The 19040-nt window shown below is 41.3% G+C and overlaps 1 protein-coding gene across 4 annotated transcripts in view; it reads left to right on the top strand.

Moving 5' to 3' along the window:
* rxraa (retinoid X receptor, alpha a) overlaps positions 1-19040 on the top strand; it is a 115215-nt gene that overhangs the window by 84979 nt on the left and 11196 nt on the right. Inside the window, exons 4-6 of one of the 4 annotated variants that reach the window (XM_028601692.1) lie at positions 3188-3338; positions 4956-5135; positions 13101-13270. In XM_028601692.1, the coding sequence (XP_028457493.1) occupies positions 3188-3338; positions 4956-5135; positions 13101-13270 (501 nt within the window). Of the gene's footprint in view, positions 1-3178; positions 3339-4955; positions 5136-13085; positions 13271-19040 lie in introns of all 4 variants that reach the window. The other 3 variants (XM_028601690.1, XM_028601691.1, XM_028601689.1) reach the window with 3 other exon arrangements.

Genomic DNA, 19040 nt, shown 5'->3' with positions numbered 1-19040 from the left:
GCCCCCTCCAAGGGTGCCCACCCCACTGTGGGGAGCAGTGTTGCTCAGATTGAGTTGCAGGTTTCCTGAAAATAGACTGTGAGTGGAAGAGTCTTTTCTGTCAGGCAGACAGAGGGTTTGATAGAGACAATATCAGCTAAGGAGACAGCGCTGTTAGAGCTGCGCTGCAGGGGAAAAGACTAGACTCGGGCGTTTTACTGAGGTAAGACCTCATGTTGTCTGTGTATGTGGGTGAATAAGCAGAGATGTGGGTGTGTGTGCGCGTGCCGCCGAAGCTGGTTCCAAATAAATGATGCAGCGTTGCTTTTGTGCCTTGGAGACGCTCCCAAAAATCGTCTTATCCCCTGCAAGGAAGGCTTTTCCCGCACAAGGCAGTATTTTGCCAACCTATATAACAACTGTTGTACTCCTATGTCTCTACTATTCATTTAAATTATTTATGATAGTGACACATTTACTATCACTTCAATATAAACTATGGCCACTTGTGTAATATTCTGCAAAAGGTTACCCGTTTCCCCTTTGTATTATTAATGAAATAATGTATAAAATGCCACATGGAAAGCTCTGCAGCATAATAACCTAAAAATAATCTTCATATTTTGTTTCCAAAGTTTAAGCTTTACGCATGTGTTGCATCCAGTTCAGTGTGTATTTGTGTAAACGGGGTGTGAATAGCAGGCCAGGGGTGGGTGTCGGGGTGTGAATTGAGCATTTTCATGTGGCAGAGGGCTTTCTTTAACCTTTTCAACCCACCAGTGGATCCATCATTCAAATGCAGCAAAAACACTCAAACCCACATAAGCTTTGTATTAGAAGTTCTAGTCAGTTTCTCCAAGTCAAGTTCCCATGACACCAAATATGTCATGCTGAATTTTGTGGAAAGTGTATAGAATGATGCAGAATACATCTAGAATGTTCTATTTGATGTGATGGTAAAGCGCCACGGTTTGGAATATTTCACTCAACGTAAGCTGTATACTGTAGCTTCAAGCAAGAATGTATATGCATTGTGTGCACGACTGTGTGTACATATGCACGTTCATGTGGTATATCTGTGTCTCTGTGCGTGCATGTATTTGTATGTACTGTATGTAAATGCTTTACTGTGTGTCTGTGTGTGTGTCAATGCAGCTGCTTCATCCTTACGACATCATACTAGATCTTAAAGGTTACTAATCTTTGTACTTTCTGAGAACTCCTACATTTAGCTATTAGTGTTCAAGACATTGGTGCCATACATAAAGCCTGTGAAAACATTGGTATGTTTCCTCTGTGGCTCTGGAGGAGCTTTGTCATGTTCACGAGGCAGAGATGGTCTAATGAAAGATGCTGTTATGGTGTATTATGGGAAGCGTAGGATCAATACGTAGGAAGAATATAAGGGACTTAAGGTCAAGATAGGTCAGCCTTTAATCTGTGCACTGCCTAACTTTATTGAAGTACGAAATTGCTCAAGTAGTCCTTTAATTTCTCTCATATTTTCATATATATATATATATATATATATATATATATATATATATATATATATATATATATATATATATATATATATATATATATATATATATATATAGTGTGTGTACACATATGTAGTTTTATTTTTGTATTAATCATTTCGTATAGAAATTCATAAAATTGTGAAGAATGCCCATCTCAGTTTCCTAGAGCCCTAGGTGTTTTTGCTTGATAAACACTTAGGCGATTAATTAGTTTTATCGATCAACTAATCAGTTAATCAACTAATTAACTTGAACACGCACAGCTACACACCAGTCTATGTACACCAAATCCAACTCTTGTTTAGTTTCTTCAAACATATCGCAGCACTGTCTTTCGAAATCTTAGCCGATGACTTGATATATTCTACGAGTCATCTGAAGAATACTCAATATTTAAAAAAATAATAAATAAATATGCTCTAGGCAGACTTTTGGAGCCACATCATCAACATCCATATGTGCTCTGTGGTTTGGTTTATATACTGTATGTTTGTGAAAGTGATGTATTCTTCTCTGTGTTACTCCACTTTGAAGCTAATGTACTCTGTCAGATCACTGTAAACACAGCTCTCTCTTAGACTATCATGTTTGTGTCTCATCGTCATAGAAACATAACTGTTCTTCTATCTTGACTGATCCCTCCAGACAGAGACGGGGCTTCTCTGCTAAATTTAGAGCCAAGACGTGTTTGTGCTATCAGACATGTCTCATATGTGGTAACTTAATGAAAACAATGTTTGGCTATTTGAGCCCATGTGGCTGCTCTGCCAACTCTGCTCTGTCTTCTTAGCTCTCGCAGTGTGTTAGCAGGGGATCCACCTGTCTGAATATATTTATTGTATTCCCCCCACCCCCAAATTCTTTCACGAGATGGTGCTTATAGTTAGCTAAAGTACTTAGCTCTTTTTTTCATCCAGTACATTTAGCGTTTTAGGATAATATATACCCTGCCCCCCCCGAACGTTTGACTCCTCTCAGAACAGCATGGCTCTAGTTATAATAATTAGTCTCCCCTTGCTCTCCACTTTTAGCAAAAGGCGAAGAGAGGTCACTTTGACATGAATTTAAGCTTGTTTCTTTTCAGAGAGGGAGGGAGGCAGCAATTGAAGGAAGACTTAAGGCTGCAGTTGCACTTCTGCTAAAACAAATGCTGTCTCTTTATTCTGCTGTACTGTTGAATTTTGCAGTGGAGTTATGCTAGCGCTGAACATTTGGGAGCCAGCGGGGCTTGTTGAGAGCATGAATAAAAGAGTTCCTGGGGTGGAGTGGTGCAGGATCCTGCTGCGCCAGATTTAGATCTAAAATACAGGGGGAACAGGAGGGAGGAGAGAGGCCGAGGGAGCAATGGAAGAGGGCAAAAAGAGCTGCTGCTGGGACTGCTGACCATCTGTATTGAGTATCAGAAGTCATAATATGCTTTTCGTTTTCTACATTTAGCAAATTGTTCATGACAATCATGCATGACATAACTCCACTCCCATGTATTTCCCCTGTTTGTGTGTGTAATCAAACCTTCTCCCTCTCCTTAGCAGACCTGGCCTTTATTCAATAGATCCTGTCATCCGCTAACTATGCAGCACCAGCTAAGTTATGTGACAGGCTTGTGTAATGGGGTGTTTGAAGTTCAGGGGGGCTGCTTTGTGACATGTCGGCGTGTGTGTTTGTGTGTGTTGATGTTCCAGCTGAACTCTCCGATGAACTCGGTCAGCAGCACGGAGGACATTAAGCCCCCGCTGGGCCTCAACGGTGTGATGAAGGTGCCCGCCCAGCCCTCAGGCACCATCCTGTCGCTCACCAAACACATCTGCGCCATCTGTGGTGACCGCTCCTCAGGTGAGTGACATCAGACTGTGATGGACACCCACTGAATGTGTACTGTCACACACTGCACAGGAAGCAGGGCACAATAAAGACAAATCATTGAATTTAAAGTATATTTATAGTTATTCTAGCTAATTTGTTTGAAAGCGTTACTTAAAGAATCAAAGAGTTAAGTGTTCTTTTTTTGTGGTGTAACAGCTTAATTTTAAAGATATTTTGTGACTTATCTGTATGCATACAAATAATCATGTCAAAATTGGTTTAATCAACTCGTATTAATACATTAAAGTTATAAAGATGGAATGACTAACGTTTTTTGTTGATGACTGTTTAAACGTGCACAGGAATCAAAGCCTAACCCGGAATTCCAGGGTATTTTTAGGTCTAATGTAGGGAAGAATTGTGTGCAAATTACTCAACAGCTGGGATTACACAAGATTCTATTCTTACCAAATTAAAAGAACGTGGGACTACCATGCATCTTACCAGAGCCGATGCTCTGACCACACTGAGAAACCTCCACAGATGAACTTTGGTCAGAGAAAAGCCCCACGGACCGCTCTGGCAGCACTACATACTGCAGCTTCCTGCAGTGGGCGATCTTTCTGGAAGGACAACACTCAGTGGAATTCTTCACAAATCTGGGCTAAATGGCAAGGAGGCCAGGAAGAAGCCACTGCTGAGAAAATGCATATGAGGTTGGCAACATCAAGGCACATGAAAGAAACTGACATCATGAGGCAAAGGATTGTACGGTCTGACGAAACCAAACCTCAATTCAGCTCTGAGTGAAATAGAGAAGCGCTGCGTCGGATGGAAACCAGGAACAACCCATCACTCATGGGAAGGGTTTTCATCCCGAGGATGAGGCTGGATATATAATTCCTTGGACAGTTTCAGTGTCATCCTGCGTCATCGATACTGCATGGTCCCAAAGGGGGAAATCGAAACAGTCTTTTATAGCAAGCCATGCTTCATTTAGCGATGCTCAGAGGCTTTATTTATCTTCTCTGGTGGTCTGACCAGCAAAGCGCCAACAAAGGAATGCAAATGGCCTTCATCCATCATATAAAACAAAAAAAAAGAGCTGTAAGGAATAGGAGAAAGAGACGTACCACCACAGGATGTGAGAACCGCACCGTAACGCCAGTCCATGAGGGCCCCCCCCCCCCGCCCCTGCAGCTTGCCTTCAGTAGGCCCCCTCTTTTCTTCCCCAGCTCAGCATAACCCCCACGCACACAGTCAGTCCACTTTATTAGGTCTTTGATCATAATTCGTCTTTCCCCAGAAGCAGGTTCCTGTGTGCTGTTTGTGTGGCTGCATGTTATCTCAGACTGTAAAGGTTTTTTTTTTTTTTTTAAACTGCTATTAAATTGGCAGTGCACTTTATAATTATGTTGCTGTTCTGCTGGTCACTTGGTCGCAGACAAGCGATGACAACAATGATAAGCAACTGACAGAACTAATGTGCCTGTCGATATCCGGCTGTGGCGCTGTCGCCAAACTGACAACCTCATGTGTCAATTAGACAATAAGACACTGAGACAAGAAGGGGAAAATATGACTCGGGAAGATTTTATTCTCTACATGCATCCGACAAACCATCTCTGTCTCTCTCTCGCTCCTCAGGTAAACACTATGGAGTATACAGCTGTGAGGGCTGCAAAGGTTTTTTCAAAAGGACGGTCCGCAAAGACCTGAGCTACACCTGTCGCGACAACAAGGACTGTGTCATTGACAAGCGCCAGAGGAATCGCTGCCAGTACTGCCGCTACCAGAAGTGTTTAGCCATGGGCATGAAGAGAGAAGGTACAGCACATACCGTTGAGGATAAAGTCCCACTTACCCATTTCCCTCAAAGCTCTACTAATCCACACACACGCACACACACACACACACACATTTACACTGTAAACTGTTAAATTAAATTGTAAATTTGATGCTTTGGTGCTTTCTTTTGGTTCCACTTTTCCTTTTCAAAGAAAAAAGAAAATGTTTGATTTTAAGTGGACATGGTTAAACTGCAAAGGGCACATGTAAAGCACCTGAGATATGAAACCAAGGTTAGAAGATGTCCCTTTTAGATAACTTCCTATTAACCCGCTTTCCCACTGGCAAAAACCCCCACTTACATCTGGCTTTTGTCTTCAGTGGGAAAGGGTACATTTGGCATTCATTCCCGGAAGAAATTACTGTGAGAGACTGAACAAGTAACAGATATGAAATGAAGCAGCCACCTTAAAGGACAATTCTGGCGCAAAATGAACCTAGGAGTTATTAAGAATTTAAAGAATTAAAGAATTTCTAATAAGGGAAGAAGTTCCACTCTCTCGATACTTCCGGCTTCTGAACTGGTTGCAGTTCCACTCGGATTCCAAATATAGGGGAGCTCACAGGCGAGTGCAGAATGAATGGGACTCTATGGAGCTATACCCCTCAAAAAAATATATTATTTTTTGTCCAGTAATTTGAATGTTGCATTTAAAAGGGGAGGCTAAGAAAATACACACTGCTGGGTATTGGATTTTTTTAACGTGGCTTTTTTGTTCTAAAAAGCCTTTTAAAATGTCAGTGACGTCATAAACATCATGTGTATTAACCCCTAGGTTCATTTTGCGCCAGAATTGTCCTTTAACACTGTCACTAGCCTTCATGCTGCTTTCTACTGTTTACTAAGCCCTGTTTTCCGGCGCGTTTGTGACGTCAAACGTGACACACCAGTCGAAAAAAAAGGCAAAATCGTCTACTGTCGATGGGGGGGAAAATACCTGCATATACACACTAATTTTTGTGGGAAATGGTTTTAAGTAAAGCAGCTCTTTTCCCATCCTGCCTCTATGCAATTTTATAGACGCGCTTGCAGCTGTAATTCTGCTCTGCAACATCATGCCGTGCATTGCAGCCATAGGCTCTACTGTATTTAAAAATGTTCTGCTTCAAGCGCTACTTTTGGGGGAAATAATGCATTCAGCTGTTGCAGCCCCAGGAACCCAGTATTGCTGGATATTGAAACGGAGTGAGGGTTTGGGAGAGCAGGCAGTCCTCGGGGGATTTCACTGATGTAGATGAAACGCACAACAATGGAGCTGTGTGAACGTCTGCTTCTTCTGTGTGACGGTGTTCATGCCCTTGTGTTCATAATTATTTGAATAAACTTAGAAGTTGTGTGGGACAGCCTACCTAGTTATGGTGAACCGGCATGTTTTCACAAGCACAAAGATTTTTTGTGCCTAAGATACTCGATGCACAAACTGTAATCAAAGTAGTCAAATTGGATAATGTCTTGTAATTGCACGCCGTAGTGAAAGCGTGCACCACATTCCTCAAATTAGAGGCAACTGATGGAATGCACATACTGCTCCTGCCCTTTTCAAAAGGTTACAGGGATTTAATCAGTCGCACGGTGAGGCCACATATACAGAACATGTAGTTGTGAAGGACAGACCATTCATCAAACTTTCACTTCAAAATCAGCTCTTCAGTATCCATGTAAAAGTGGTTACAGACATTCATACTGAAACGTGCATCTTTAGCATATACATAACAAGCCTGTGTATCAGAGCACACACTCTGGCAACTACAGCCATACAATTAACAAGAACAGATTATTATTTCTTTTTTTTTACTGATGATACTTTGGAAAACTTCCTGACATCAAACATTGCATGTTTAGCAATCTCATTCAGTGCATCATTGATCGTTTTTAGAGCCAGATAACCTATCATCCCGATGTGGACAGGAAGGGCTTAATTTTGCCATTAAAGGATTTATTCAAAGGTGCAGCAATCAAACATTCCTGCAAACTTAAATCACTCCGACTCCCACACAGAAACCCTGTCCTCTGTCAGTATAGACTGGGGATTATAGAATCATCCACTGGGACATTTACACAGTTAAAAGGTTTGACTACCATGAATGTGATACTGAAGTCCGTCTCAGCTACGTGTGTGTGTGTGTGTGTGTGTGTGTGTGTGTGTGTGTGTGTATGTATATATATATATATATCTCAAGTCCTGCTATATTTAACTTCCACAGTGACACTCCTTTTAAACTTCCCTTTGCAACTTAAAGGTAAAGGAAGTTGGGTAAAAAGAGACAAATTATCTAAACCGCATATTGTGTGGACTTACACGTGAAGTTACCACATTAGCTAGTCAGAAAACACAAGTGAAGGCCAGCTGGTGAATACTTTCCAATGGGATTACCTAACATTATTGCACAGTTAATTTAGCTTGTCGTAGCTTAGCAAAGTTAGCATGCTGTAATAAATGTCCCTCAAATATTCGTTTAATGATTAAAAATGTGTAGATAGGGTTACCATCCGAACCTTTTGCGAGTGGTCTTAAGGCGCTGACACACTAACCTGATAATCGCCCGTTGGACAGTCTGGCGAGGTCAGCGACTCAAGTCTGTTCAGTGTGTTCCGTGCTGTCGTCGGTCTGAGGAGCTGTCAGCCTTCATTTTGGCCGACCTGACATTTTCAGTCGGAGGCAGGGCAGTCGGGACTCACTCGGAAATGGCGAGCGGAATGAGCGTGACTAGAGTCTCTCAAAATCTGACGAAAATCTTTTAAACTGACTTTTGTTGATCTGAAATGAAGACAGATTCAGCAACTGCATGGCCTATTTCTCGCTTAAAATGTTTTCAGAAATATGTTTCAGTTAACTATTTTAGTACAATATGAGATCGTATTCTAAACGAGCCACGATGATAGTCTGGCTTTGAATTTCCGGAGAAAACAAACCCATGTGACGTGTTCGTCCAATCAGCTGCCGGGATTCATTTTTTGGCCAACCATACAGATTAGCGCCGCCCGCTGTTTTGGAGACGTATTGCGTCTCGTCTCTTTGGTGTGGTCTGTGGCACTTTTTGGACCAACTCCGGGAGACTGATCAGTCCGACTGGCTTTTCTACTGACGGTTGGCCGTCTGGTTGGTGTGTAACTGCCATTAAGCTAGCATCAACTGTAGAATATTTAAACTTAAGTGACTTTACTGAATTGCCAATGTCACCGAATGAACGCTGTTGTCACCTCAAATGTGAATTTGCAATATGCCTTAAACAGACTAATTTTGACGTTATCCGTGCTCATGTGGAATTTTCTGACCAGCATGTTAGCTTGGGCATATAATATGCGACGCTGCCTGTATATATCCTCATCAGATAACTGATTTGTAATGTAGTGACCCAGATATTTAATTTTATTACAGACACTCATCACTTGTCCTGACAAATAAAAGTCTGGAAAACAAAGATCTGTGTCCACTTTGGTCCTACATATCAAGACAGCACTTTTTTTAGCATTATACAATACATGATATTTCACCCCATATTCAGAGCAGATATTCAGTAACTGCTGAAAACCAGCACTGCTGGGAGAGAAAATTGCCAGATCATCAGCATACATAAAATGATTAACCAAGGTGTTACCAATCATACAGCCAGTTTTGCATCTTGTCAATTGGTTAGATAACTCATCCATGTACAAGTTGAAGAGTGCTTCACCCCCCACGGTGGGAGTTGGTTGGGTCATGAATATGCATTGTGGAAGTAGCCTACGTGCTAACGCTGCTGCAGTGATGGCTCAACCAGCTTCTTCTTGTCGGTTATTGGCTGGAACACAGTTTGTTATGGTTCGTGGTGCAGGTTGGCGCAGTTTGTTTTTGTTGCCGTTTGTGGAGCCTGAGCTGTGTTCAGAGACTGTTTTTTTTTATAGTGTGTTCAGGGGTAAGGCAGCTAGCGGATAGTGAGGAGATGTTTGCTGTATGTGACGAAAAATGTTGTAGCCTAAAAAACATGTCACATCACTTTGAGCACCTTTAATTACCACAAAGGAGGCAGAGACTGTATTACCCCATTTAACCTGCATACTCTGGTTGGCATATCAGTAAACCAGGATTCTTATATATAAACACATTCCTTGTTAATGGATTGCATGATTGCGTTCTCTTTAAATTCACTCAGGAAATATAGGACTGGGTCTTGAGTACCTGCATTGTAGAAAACTGATGTAATTATTTGATGCTCCACTCATCATTTTCCGGTCTTTGAGCGTGACCCTGACTTGTAAACATTGATACAGATATCCTGTGAATGAATGAATTGTTTATTTTCTTGTCTGGCTGCTTACACGGCCCATCCATTAGTGGATTATTCAGACACATTTCCTATTGCTGACACAAAAAAAATATATACAGAAAGGTTACAAGTATTGAACAAAACAAACAGATAAATAAAGAGTAAATACTGGTAGGGTACTAACATAAAGTTAATATTTCAACATAAAACCCTTCCAAACCTATATATCATGTTATTTCTTTTTATATTTATACCAAACCCATCGCGAAAGACACGCAGTGATTTTGGGGTAGTACAGTTAAGCACCTCGGAGGAAAGATTCCAGAGCCGATAAGACCAGGAAGAGACTGGTTGTGTGAGGGTTAGTGAAAACCACGCAGTCAGGTGTGAATTTTAACACTCCATGAGGGTGTTACAAATATTAGTGCTCTCAGCAGTGCTGTTAAAGCACTCTTTCGCACATTGAACAAATCAATCACTGCCTCTCAACTTTATGGTCACCACAGTTACAGAACACAGATATAGAGTGTATAGATTTGAGCGAGCCAGGGGAGCTGAAGAGCGTAGCCAGTTGTGTAGGTGCGTGTGTGTTGGATGTATCTTCACTTTTTGAAGGTGATTTTTTTTTTTTTTTTTAGGTGATTTTTTTTTTTTTTTGTTGGATAAATGCATTTTGGAGGCTATTCTATCCAAGGCTAATTTGTATTGACCTTTACTTGGCCTCCCCTCCCCTTCCTTCTTGCTTTTATTTGTCATTGTTAGGCTCTTTACTCCTTTTCAAGGATATTATTATTTACCGCCTTTCGCCTCGCTCTGTGCTGCCTAAGCCTCCCCCTGCACCCCGAGGGCTGTGGGTGGAGAACAAGGCAGCAGTAGCCCAAAAGGCTAAGCGAATCCACAGAAAAACAGGATTAAATGAATTTATGTTCTCCCAGTCAGGAGAGGAGGGGGGGAATAAAGCTAACATGATTTCAGCCATCCTCACCTCTCCCTGACTCCAACACAAGTATTTTACCCTTGTGCTGACCTCTACTGCCAGACAGCAGTTCCTCTAAAAATGGGGCCCCTATACCGCCCCCTATCTCCCTCCCCCATATTTGTGTGTGTGTGTGTGTGTGTGTGTGTGAGGACAGATCTCCAGGTGTGTATGTCAGCTTGTATGCTGACATTGAATTTCCAAAAGCCCTTTTGTCACAAAACTTTTTTTTTATTTATTATTTTTATTTATATGTGTGGAGGATAAACTCATAAAATGCCACAGCACTTTTTTCTGTGGTGTCTTGAATTAAGTAAATTATAACCTTTTTGAAAAGACAAAACACACACATACACGCACGCACACAAACACACACATCTTTTCCATTCTCGCTTGAGGGTGGAGATGCGGTTTCTCTTGCCTCGGCCACAGTGAGTCTCGGTGTCTGCTCAGCACACAAACCACTTCCTGTGTCTCCATGCCAAGCCAATCAAATGACAGAACCAACAGAGTCTTCATTGATTTGCGTGGAGGCTTTTTTCTTTTTTCTTTTTTAAGCTGTTCTGGCGACCACGGACGGCCTAAAGAAGGAACAACAGACCATACGTTATTTATTTGTCTATAAATGATTTGTGTATGAAAGGAGCCGGCTGTTTGTCATTGAGCATTACATTCAAAGAAAACACATCTCTTTGATAAGGAAGCTGCAAGAAGTCCTTGAGCATTTCCTCGCTACTGCGTTGTGCATAATGTAGGTCTAAGGTCGTAAATATATTCCATCCGTTCTGTCGAAGCAATTATTGATGATTGAACTCTCTTGGATCTGTCTACTGGCATAATACATACAGGGTCATGCACTATTCACTGGCTTACTGAGACACAATGTCTGCAGCAGGCACTTATACATGCAGACTCAACACAGACAAGCAAATACTCACTCAAGCGTGCACACGCATATTGTATGTACAAGTGTGTGTGTGTGTGTGTGTGTGTGTAAATACAAACAAGGGTCAACTATATGTATTCAGTTCTCTACTGATGTGCACCAGAGTATGTCCAATTTGTTTTCTGAGAATTCAAGTATTTATTCAACGGGAAGATTCCGTCTTAAAAACTGTTCCATCCACCCATCCATCCACATCTACAACTGCATTGCAAAACAAAACAAAAAGACATCTGTTTTATCAAGTAATTCCATCTCTGCTACAGGCACATACCGCATCATTGAGTTTTATTCAGAATAGAAAATAGATCTACCAGTGTGGTTCCCAGTGCAGTTTTGAGGATGTCTCAAACTGAAAATGAGTCATATTCAGTGTCTCAAACAAGACTCAGGTAAGGCAGATTGTTACACAAGAAACAAGAACACTTGATTGCAGACAAAACAAAGGAAAAGGTTGGAATAACCTCACCACATGGCAGATTGGCAGATTTTTGTATTTTCACAAATAATAGACAAAATTACCAACAATCTGGATTTTGCGGTCCATTGCAGAATTAGCACTGAACCTGTTTGATCTTGCATTAAAAGTTGAAGAATTAAAGCTGCATTAATAAATGGTTGGCACTAGGGGGCAGATGTGCTAAAAACATGGTGTAAAACACACATTCCTTGCATCCTGATGATGAAAGTCCAATATTCATTCTTCTCTTAGCTCCTGTTTAGTCTCCACCAACTCAAAGTGTGTGGTTCTTTAGCGTCTCCATTTTCCACTTTCTTCACCAGCAAGTCGTTAACTTTTTTTCTGACTTTTTTTCCTGGGTTGGTAGCGCACAGTTGGTCTATCAGAACTTGTAACTGCTTGAAACAGGGCGGATGATAAAAGCGGTGAATCAGAGATGCAGCCGGACTGACGCTTCCCAACTTTTTTTCTCCAAGTGAGGAAATAGAATATTAAAAGTTTGCAAACAAATTCATATTTTTTTAAGTGCTTGAAGATCCAATAATCACTAAAGCATATGTCATGCAAGAAAGACCGTAGAAACAAATGAAATGGTCAAAGTTGTCATATTGACATTTAAGGTGTGTTGATTTATTCATGACATCAACTCATGCATTGAGTAACATGCAAGCAAACATTCACCTTAAAATTTGCCAGTAGCTGCCGGCGGTAGTGGCACAATTAATATTTTTTTTAATTATTAGTCTATAGCTAGCTAACTGTTAACAAAAAGGCAGCAAAAGATCCTTTCATTTTATATTTATAGTTGACGTATGTATGTAAACTTGCCAACGTAGGAACAGTGGTTACATAACCTTCCAAACGAGCCACAACTGTGCGCATCATTGGTGTGCTTTGGTACTTAAACAAATAGCTCTACACCCCAGGGTAAGAGCAAATCGATAAATGTGCTGCCAAGCCAAAACAATTAGCTAAAAGAGGCTGAACGTAACCTCAGAGTTGGGTCATAATTCTCTGTGAGTCACTACGAGTGACCGCTTTCACATTTCCAATAGTAATTTGATTCATTGTCAACATTAAAACCATTGATTTAATGCAGCTTTAATATTGCATAACTACTTGACTTGAACAGTATTCAGGTCATTTTCATAGAAAACCCTTAACTAGAAGCTTGCTTAGTGATTAAAACTATGCAAGTTTACAATTCAGAATCTTTCTTTGAACATACGTGTGCTCTTGAACACATGCTGACATTGTAAAAAAAAAAAAAAAAAAAAAAACAGCAGTAGTGACCGGAACCAGTTTTGTTACATGCAGCCGTTCAGGAGGAGCGCCAGCGAGCCAAGGAGAGGAATGAGAATGAGGTGGAGTCCACCAGCTGCGCCAACGAGGATATGCCTGTGGAGAAGATTCTGGAGGCGGAGCAGGCGGTGGAACCCAAAACCGAGACGTACATAGAGACCAACCTCGGGGTGCCATCCAACTCGGTGAGTTGGTATTTTGATACATTCTTTTGCAAACTCTCACATACTGTGACGTTCTGCAGCAAGTCATCACTTTGTGTACATCTCCATGCCCATGGGCACACAAACATTTAATTTATATTTAACCTAGGGGCTGGTCAGCAGCATTTGTTTCTCAAATGTATTCCTACATTTATTGGGGTATAGTGGTTACTATTCTCCATTCTCGCATACTATAACCTAACCAACCTAACGTTGATGGCAGGGATAAGTGGCATACAATAAAACTTGTATAGGCACAATAAAACTCTCAGGTGTCCTGATAAGGAAAATAACGGACTCACATTCATCACGTGTCTGTTATTTTCAGATATCAGAACACCTCATTGTGTATTATTGACAATGGTAGATAGAATTTTATAGGGTGTCACAGGTGAAAACAGACATGAAATGAAATAGTTTACCGTACAGCACATAGTTTCTCTTTTCTGCCATTTTCTCATAGATGTGGGAATTTTATACTGCTTTCTTCTGTTAAAACCTCTGAAATGTGTCATTACGTTAAAGTGGACAGATACAATGACATTTGATTACCTGCACAGTCTTAAAATGTGTCCATATACAGTATATTACAAATGTGTAGTATTTTTGCAGTTAGTATGGACAAACTTAGTCAATTATTTAGAACTAATACGTAATGATACAAGACAATCACACTGTAACTGTCTAATGCTACTGCCAGTGAAACTGACAAGAGAAAAGGAAATGTTATTCCGATTTATGGCTAATGGCTGATACTTTATTTTCTGCTTTCCAAAATCTTCCTGGAGCTGTCCCAGCATTGTCCACATTTTGTTTAATTCATTCCAGCTGCATGTAGCTCTTTTATCAAATGTTTGCATTGAATTGGGGAGTCGAGAAACAGCACACTTTAAAATGTGCATGCTGACATCTTAGCACATGTGTACTTTAGTAATTTTTCAGTGTAAATATAATCTAATAAGAATTGCCATGTAGATTGGAATTGGGACTTGCCGTTTTGAAAACCATTTTATTTTCTCCAATAATGGAATCTCCAGCTTTAATGAAGCGTTTGGTTGTTTGTGTTGTGGAGTCTAAGACTGACAGTCAGGAAGTTTACCAAGCCCCCGCTGCCTGCTGGTGAAGATGGCTGTGGTTACGGTTTGTCCTCCGTCGTTTAGTCCCTTTAGGAGGTGACTGCTTGTTGTCTAGACCACTGGTTTACCTGTTCCCCTTGCATCAGCTCTTTTGCTCAGCTGTGAGTTTTCTTCCTCTATCCCCTCAGTATCAGCTGGGCACTGTGGGCTGTCTTTGACACAGAGGAGACTAAAGAGCGATGAATAATGCAACAGGCAGACTGTTCCTGAAAGCATCCAACAAAGCCTCAGCTTCCTCAGGAATTCAGCTGGAACATGAGAAAGTGGAGCTGTGAAGCAGCCTACCAAAGGCGGCAGTGGGGAACAAGGGGATGGAGAGTGAGACTGAAGGAGGGAGGGAGGAGGATGGGGGCTTCTTCTGGGATTTATCTGCTCTAGGGGAGGGAAATGTCCTATGAAGTAAAGGTAGAAATGTGAAGGCTGTTATGTGAGTAAATGGGAGCTATTTTGGGGGGCCAGATGAAAATGTAGGAGATGAGCGTTGACAGTAGAGAGAGGGAGAAGGAGTGGGGCGTCACGGGGGAGCGGCTGGCAGCTCAGACATACTAATGCACTGAGTGTGTTTGGGCTCAGCCATGCTGGGTCCCTGGATGCCCGCTGCCAGCCTTTTCTAAAAGACTAGAGAAGAGATAAAAACAGCACTGATATGCACATGTACAGGGCTGAGAATTTCATATTAATAAGTGGAATCATATCAGGATCATATCATGATATAAACCCACAAAATTGGCCAAATTCCTGACTCTCCGTGCAAGTTGTAATTACAGTAGAAACACAATTTGTGTGTTTTACACAAAGTATGAAACATTTGTTCTAGTGTAATATAGAACAGTGGTTCGGATTGGATCAGTTTGAAGATGCAATTTGATATGCAATTTTGCACATATTTCACTGTACTGTATATTGATAAGAAACTATCACTATTATTTTGTAATATTGATTTCAGCCATATCAACCCTGCCATATTTGGGTCTTGATGCATCATTTCCCAAGGTTCCTGAATGTCTCTTTGAACATTGTTCAAGTTATGTGGCATGCTTTTATACCTATTATTGCTGCCAAGACTTTTGTTTTTTTATAGTTTAAGGGTCAGTTTACACCCAAAGACCAGTATCTAGCAGTGCAGATAGTTTGGGTTTTGAGATATTTGCTTTTGAAACTTTGGCTGCCAATCCAATACAATAGAGCTGAAAGGGATGAAGGTTTGAGTTTTTCAGATGTCATTTTTGAGTGCTTTGAGCACCCAAAACAGGCCTCTGTTCACCTCCATTGCTGGCCATGTTGGTAAGCCAGGGAGGCTTGTTATCCTTTTCGCTGCACTAGCAAGTCTCGGTTGGTAATGGCCACCCGCTGATGTTCATCGCTGGCAGGTGGAAACAAGTGGGTGGCGATGCCATGTGTCATGGAGCACATGGCTGTTTATCTGCAGCAGTCCAACAGCAGCAGTGCATAGGGGATCTGACAAACGAAATGGTGAAAACTAAGGGGGGGATGAATGAATTGAGTAAAACCATGGTAGATACTAGGGCTGCACGATATGAGGAGAAAATGCGATAACGTTGTTGAATATTGCGATAGCGATATTACTTGGGATAAATTAACAGATATTAAAGTGTACTCAGTTCTGCATTTCTGCTGCTTTCAGTATTCTTCTACAATGCAACAAATTGCCTGTTGAATTTAAAACACATGAAAGGAAATCATTTCCAACATTCTATTATTGAACAAATTGAACATTGAATCATATAAAAGACACCTATGTGTAAAAAAATAAAAAAGTGACTAACATTTTAAAATGCTGTTTTCTACGGATATTTTCTTTCAACTAATGTGCAGCCCTACTAACTACAACTAGGAGTAAGTAAGAAAACATTCCATTTGACCAAACTGGAGCCCAGGATGTTGGCAGGGTATCAGCATTGAGGCTGTCCTCCCCTTCTCTCTGAGTCCCCCCCCCCCCCCCCCCTCCCCCTCCCACCCAACACACTACTACTGTGAGGTCTCATGCTATAATTAATCACAGGGCCCAGGCCATGAGGGTACACCATGAATAGGCCACCGCCGCTGTCTAATGGCTGGGGTCTGGCCAACCTGAATAAAGTGTTTATCTCATGGTGCCCTAGAACGGTAGTTAAACAGGCGTTGTAATGTGCCTTCAGTCAGTCAGGGAGAGGACTTCTCATAAGGAGGAGGGGGAGATGAGAAGATGCTATTGTTCACTAAACCTGGGGGTGTTTATTTACCTTTATTCACTGTTTTTCTCTCCTCTTTCTTCCTGTCTTTGCATCTCTTCTGGATGGCTGTTCTACCGTCTGTGTGTTAATTTATATAAAGGTTTAGTTTATCATCTTTTACCGAGCTTAAGGCAGCAAGCGTTGCTGTTATTTAGATGATAATTAGCTGGTGATTCATCCCCGCTCCAGCAAATGAAGACAGCTTCTTTTTTTCTTTTCTTTTTTTCAATCAACAAAAAGTGGGACACTTGAGTAATTCATTTTCATACTCATCTGTGTGAGAACCAAAGTTTCTCTCTGTTGTCACGCTAGTATGGTCTGGTTCAAGCTGAATAATGAAAAATTGAAAGGCAAATCTTTCGTCTCCCCTTCTCCAAGTGATGAAAATTTCATAGGACGGTAAGCAAGCCTGGCAATTCTCTAAGTTGCTGGGATGATCGTCCATGGCGGGGAAGCACGTGTGGCTATAAACTCTTTGATTGTCTGGGAATGAAGACGGTGTCGTTTTATTTATTTTTTTATAGCAGCCTTTTAAAAATCTGCCAATGGGGCTAAAATCAAGCCATTTCAAATTTCTTCCAAACTTATTTGCCTCCTGTTTTCAGCTGTGGTCTTCACAGTAGAAGCCTCAGATGTAGCTGTAACAGTTGAGCTGTGAGATATCCCTAGGTGGACCTTTTGTACTGACATACATGGAGGTTAATGTTATTCCGTCACAGGTCACAGCGGGCTCCTCCATTGTGGCCCGATAACATCCTTAATGCTACTCTGTGACTTGAACAGTAAGTACAGTAATGTGATGCCGGAGGATTGTTGCAGGGAAGTGTAAGCTCCTCTCCCTTGTCATCTCCACAGACAGGGGCAAAGAAACCAGGTCAGTGTAAACATGGCTAAGATAGCCATACAACATTCATGAGGCATGCCATGTTCAACGAGAACCCTGGGACTTGTATTCTTATGAGGAAGAGTGGTAGGACCGTGTCGCACACTGAAGCCTCTATTTGTTTTTCTTTGTTGTGGCTGGGGTTGCTCTTTGGAATGAATTGTCTGTTTATGTGGGGGGCGTTTTGAGGGGAAGCGCAGCTCACGAAGGCTGTCGCGCTGAGCTGCGTCGTCCAGGTCTCCCACGGAGATCAGATGCTGAAATATTCATAAGATGCCTGTTTTCTTTTTCCCCCTAAAGACGACTTTCAGTTTTCAAAAAACAGTGTAGGCTTTGTGTCTGGTTTAAGTTTCATACGTGTGATACTCTGCAGTCAGTGTGAGTTTCACACCGTAGGGAGGCAACGTGGAGTAGAGGAAGGGATAGTCTTTGGCCTGCATGTTACAGTGCGAGCGGAGGGATGTTTTCTTCTCTCGAGAGCTGCAGTTGATGTCGGGATCCTCCGAGCTTTTAGCATCAATCTGTGGGATTTGGTAGAAGGAAGTTGGGGAGAAGTTGCCGACTGTTTTTGTCAGTGTGAGTTCACACAGGGATACTTTAAGGATGTTTACTTGATTTAAAATTATGCACAAAAGCATGTGCACAAAGCCTTTGTTTACACACGCATATATCAAGGGTATGTGCTCCTGGGATGATGGTAAATTCTCGTCAGAGATTGACAGTATTCTTTGGGATTTGCCGCCCCCCGTCCATATGGATTGACATTTTTTAGTGAGTTATTCATACTGTATGTGAGTGGCATTAGTATTCCACCACTGCTCATGAACTTTCTGTTGGTCAAAGAATAATGTCTCCCAATCTAATGTATTGGGACAGGTAAGGGCAAGCGGTCCTTGTCTCTGGACTGACGCTTAAATCGCACACAGAAATGATCAGAAAACTCCTTTTCAGCACCTGAACTGCAGTTTATGTCTTATAATAGCCAGTTTCTTCAGGATACCAGTATTTTGAAAACGCTTTCTTCAAACTATAGTTTTTTTTAATGACAAGAATAATAAAAGAAACATTAGCTAACTCAGCTTTTAGACCGTGATGTATGTTCTAAAAGCCTGTCTGCAGCCTTGTTCAATGGTAAATGTGACTTTACTTCCAGGGGAGCTGAAATAGTTTTAACCAAATGTAAATGTTTGTCTAAAGAAGTAGATTGTTCTGTAATCGAAGACATATGAGCATGCTTTAACAGCAACGGTATATGTACTACGTTCAGCGTTAAGATTGCATTTAACCCTGTTTAGCACCCAAAGTGAAGAGAGGCTTTTTAAATGCACTATGCTTTTAAAATAATAGATGTCCATGTGACATCTTTCTTTAGCTTTTATTCCAGCTTTTACACTCATCTCTCCTCAAGGCTTAATACATCTAATGTAATGAAATCAATGAATAATTGAAGCTTTCTCCTTGGTTCACCTCTTATTTCATGAAGGAACTAGGCAGTGTTC

This window comes from Perca flavescens, chromosome 16, assembly GCF_004354835.1.
Source record: "Perca flavescens isolate YP-PL-M2 chromosome 16, PFLA_1.0, whole genome shotgun sequence".
Classification (NCBI taxonomy): Eukaryota; Metazoa; Chordata; class Actinopteri; order Perciformes; family Percidae; genus Perca; species Perca flavescens.
Note: the sequence above shows the minus strand (reverse complement) of the source record. Positions and strands in the feature narration are given on the sequence as shown.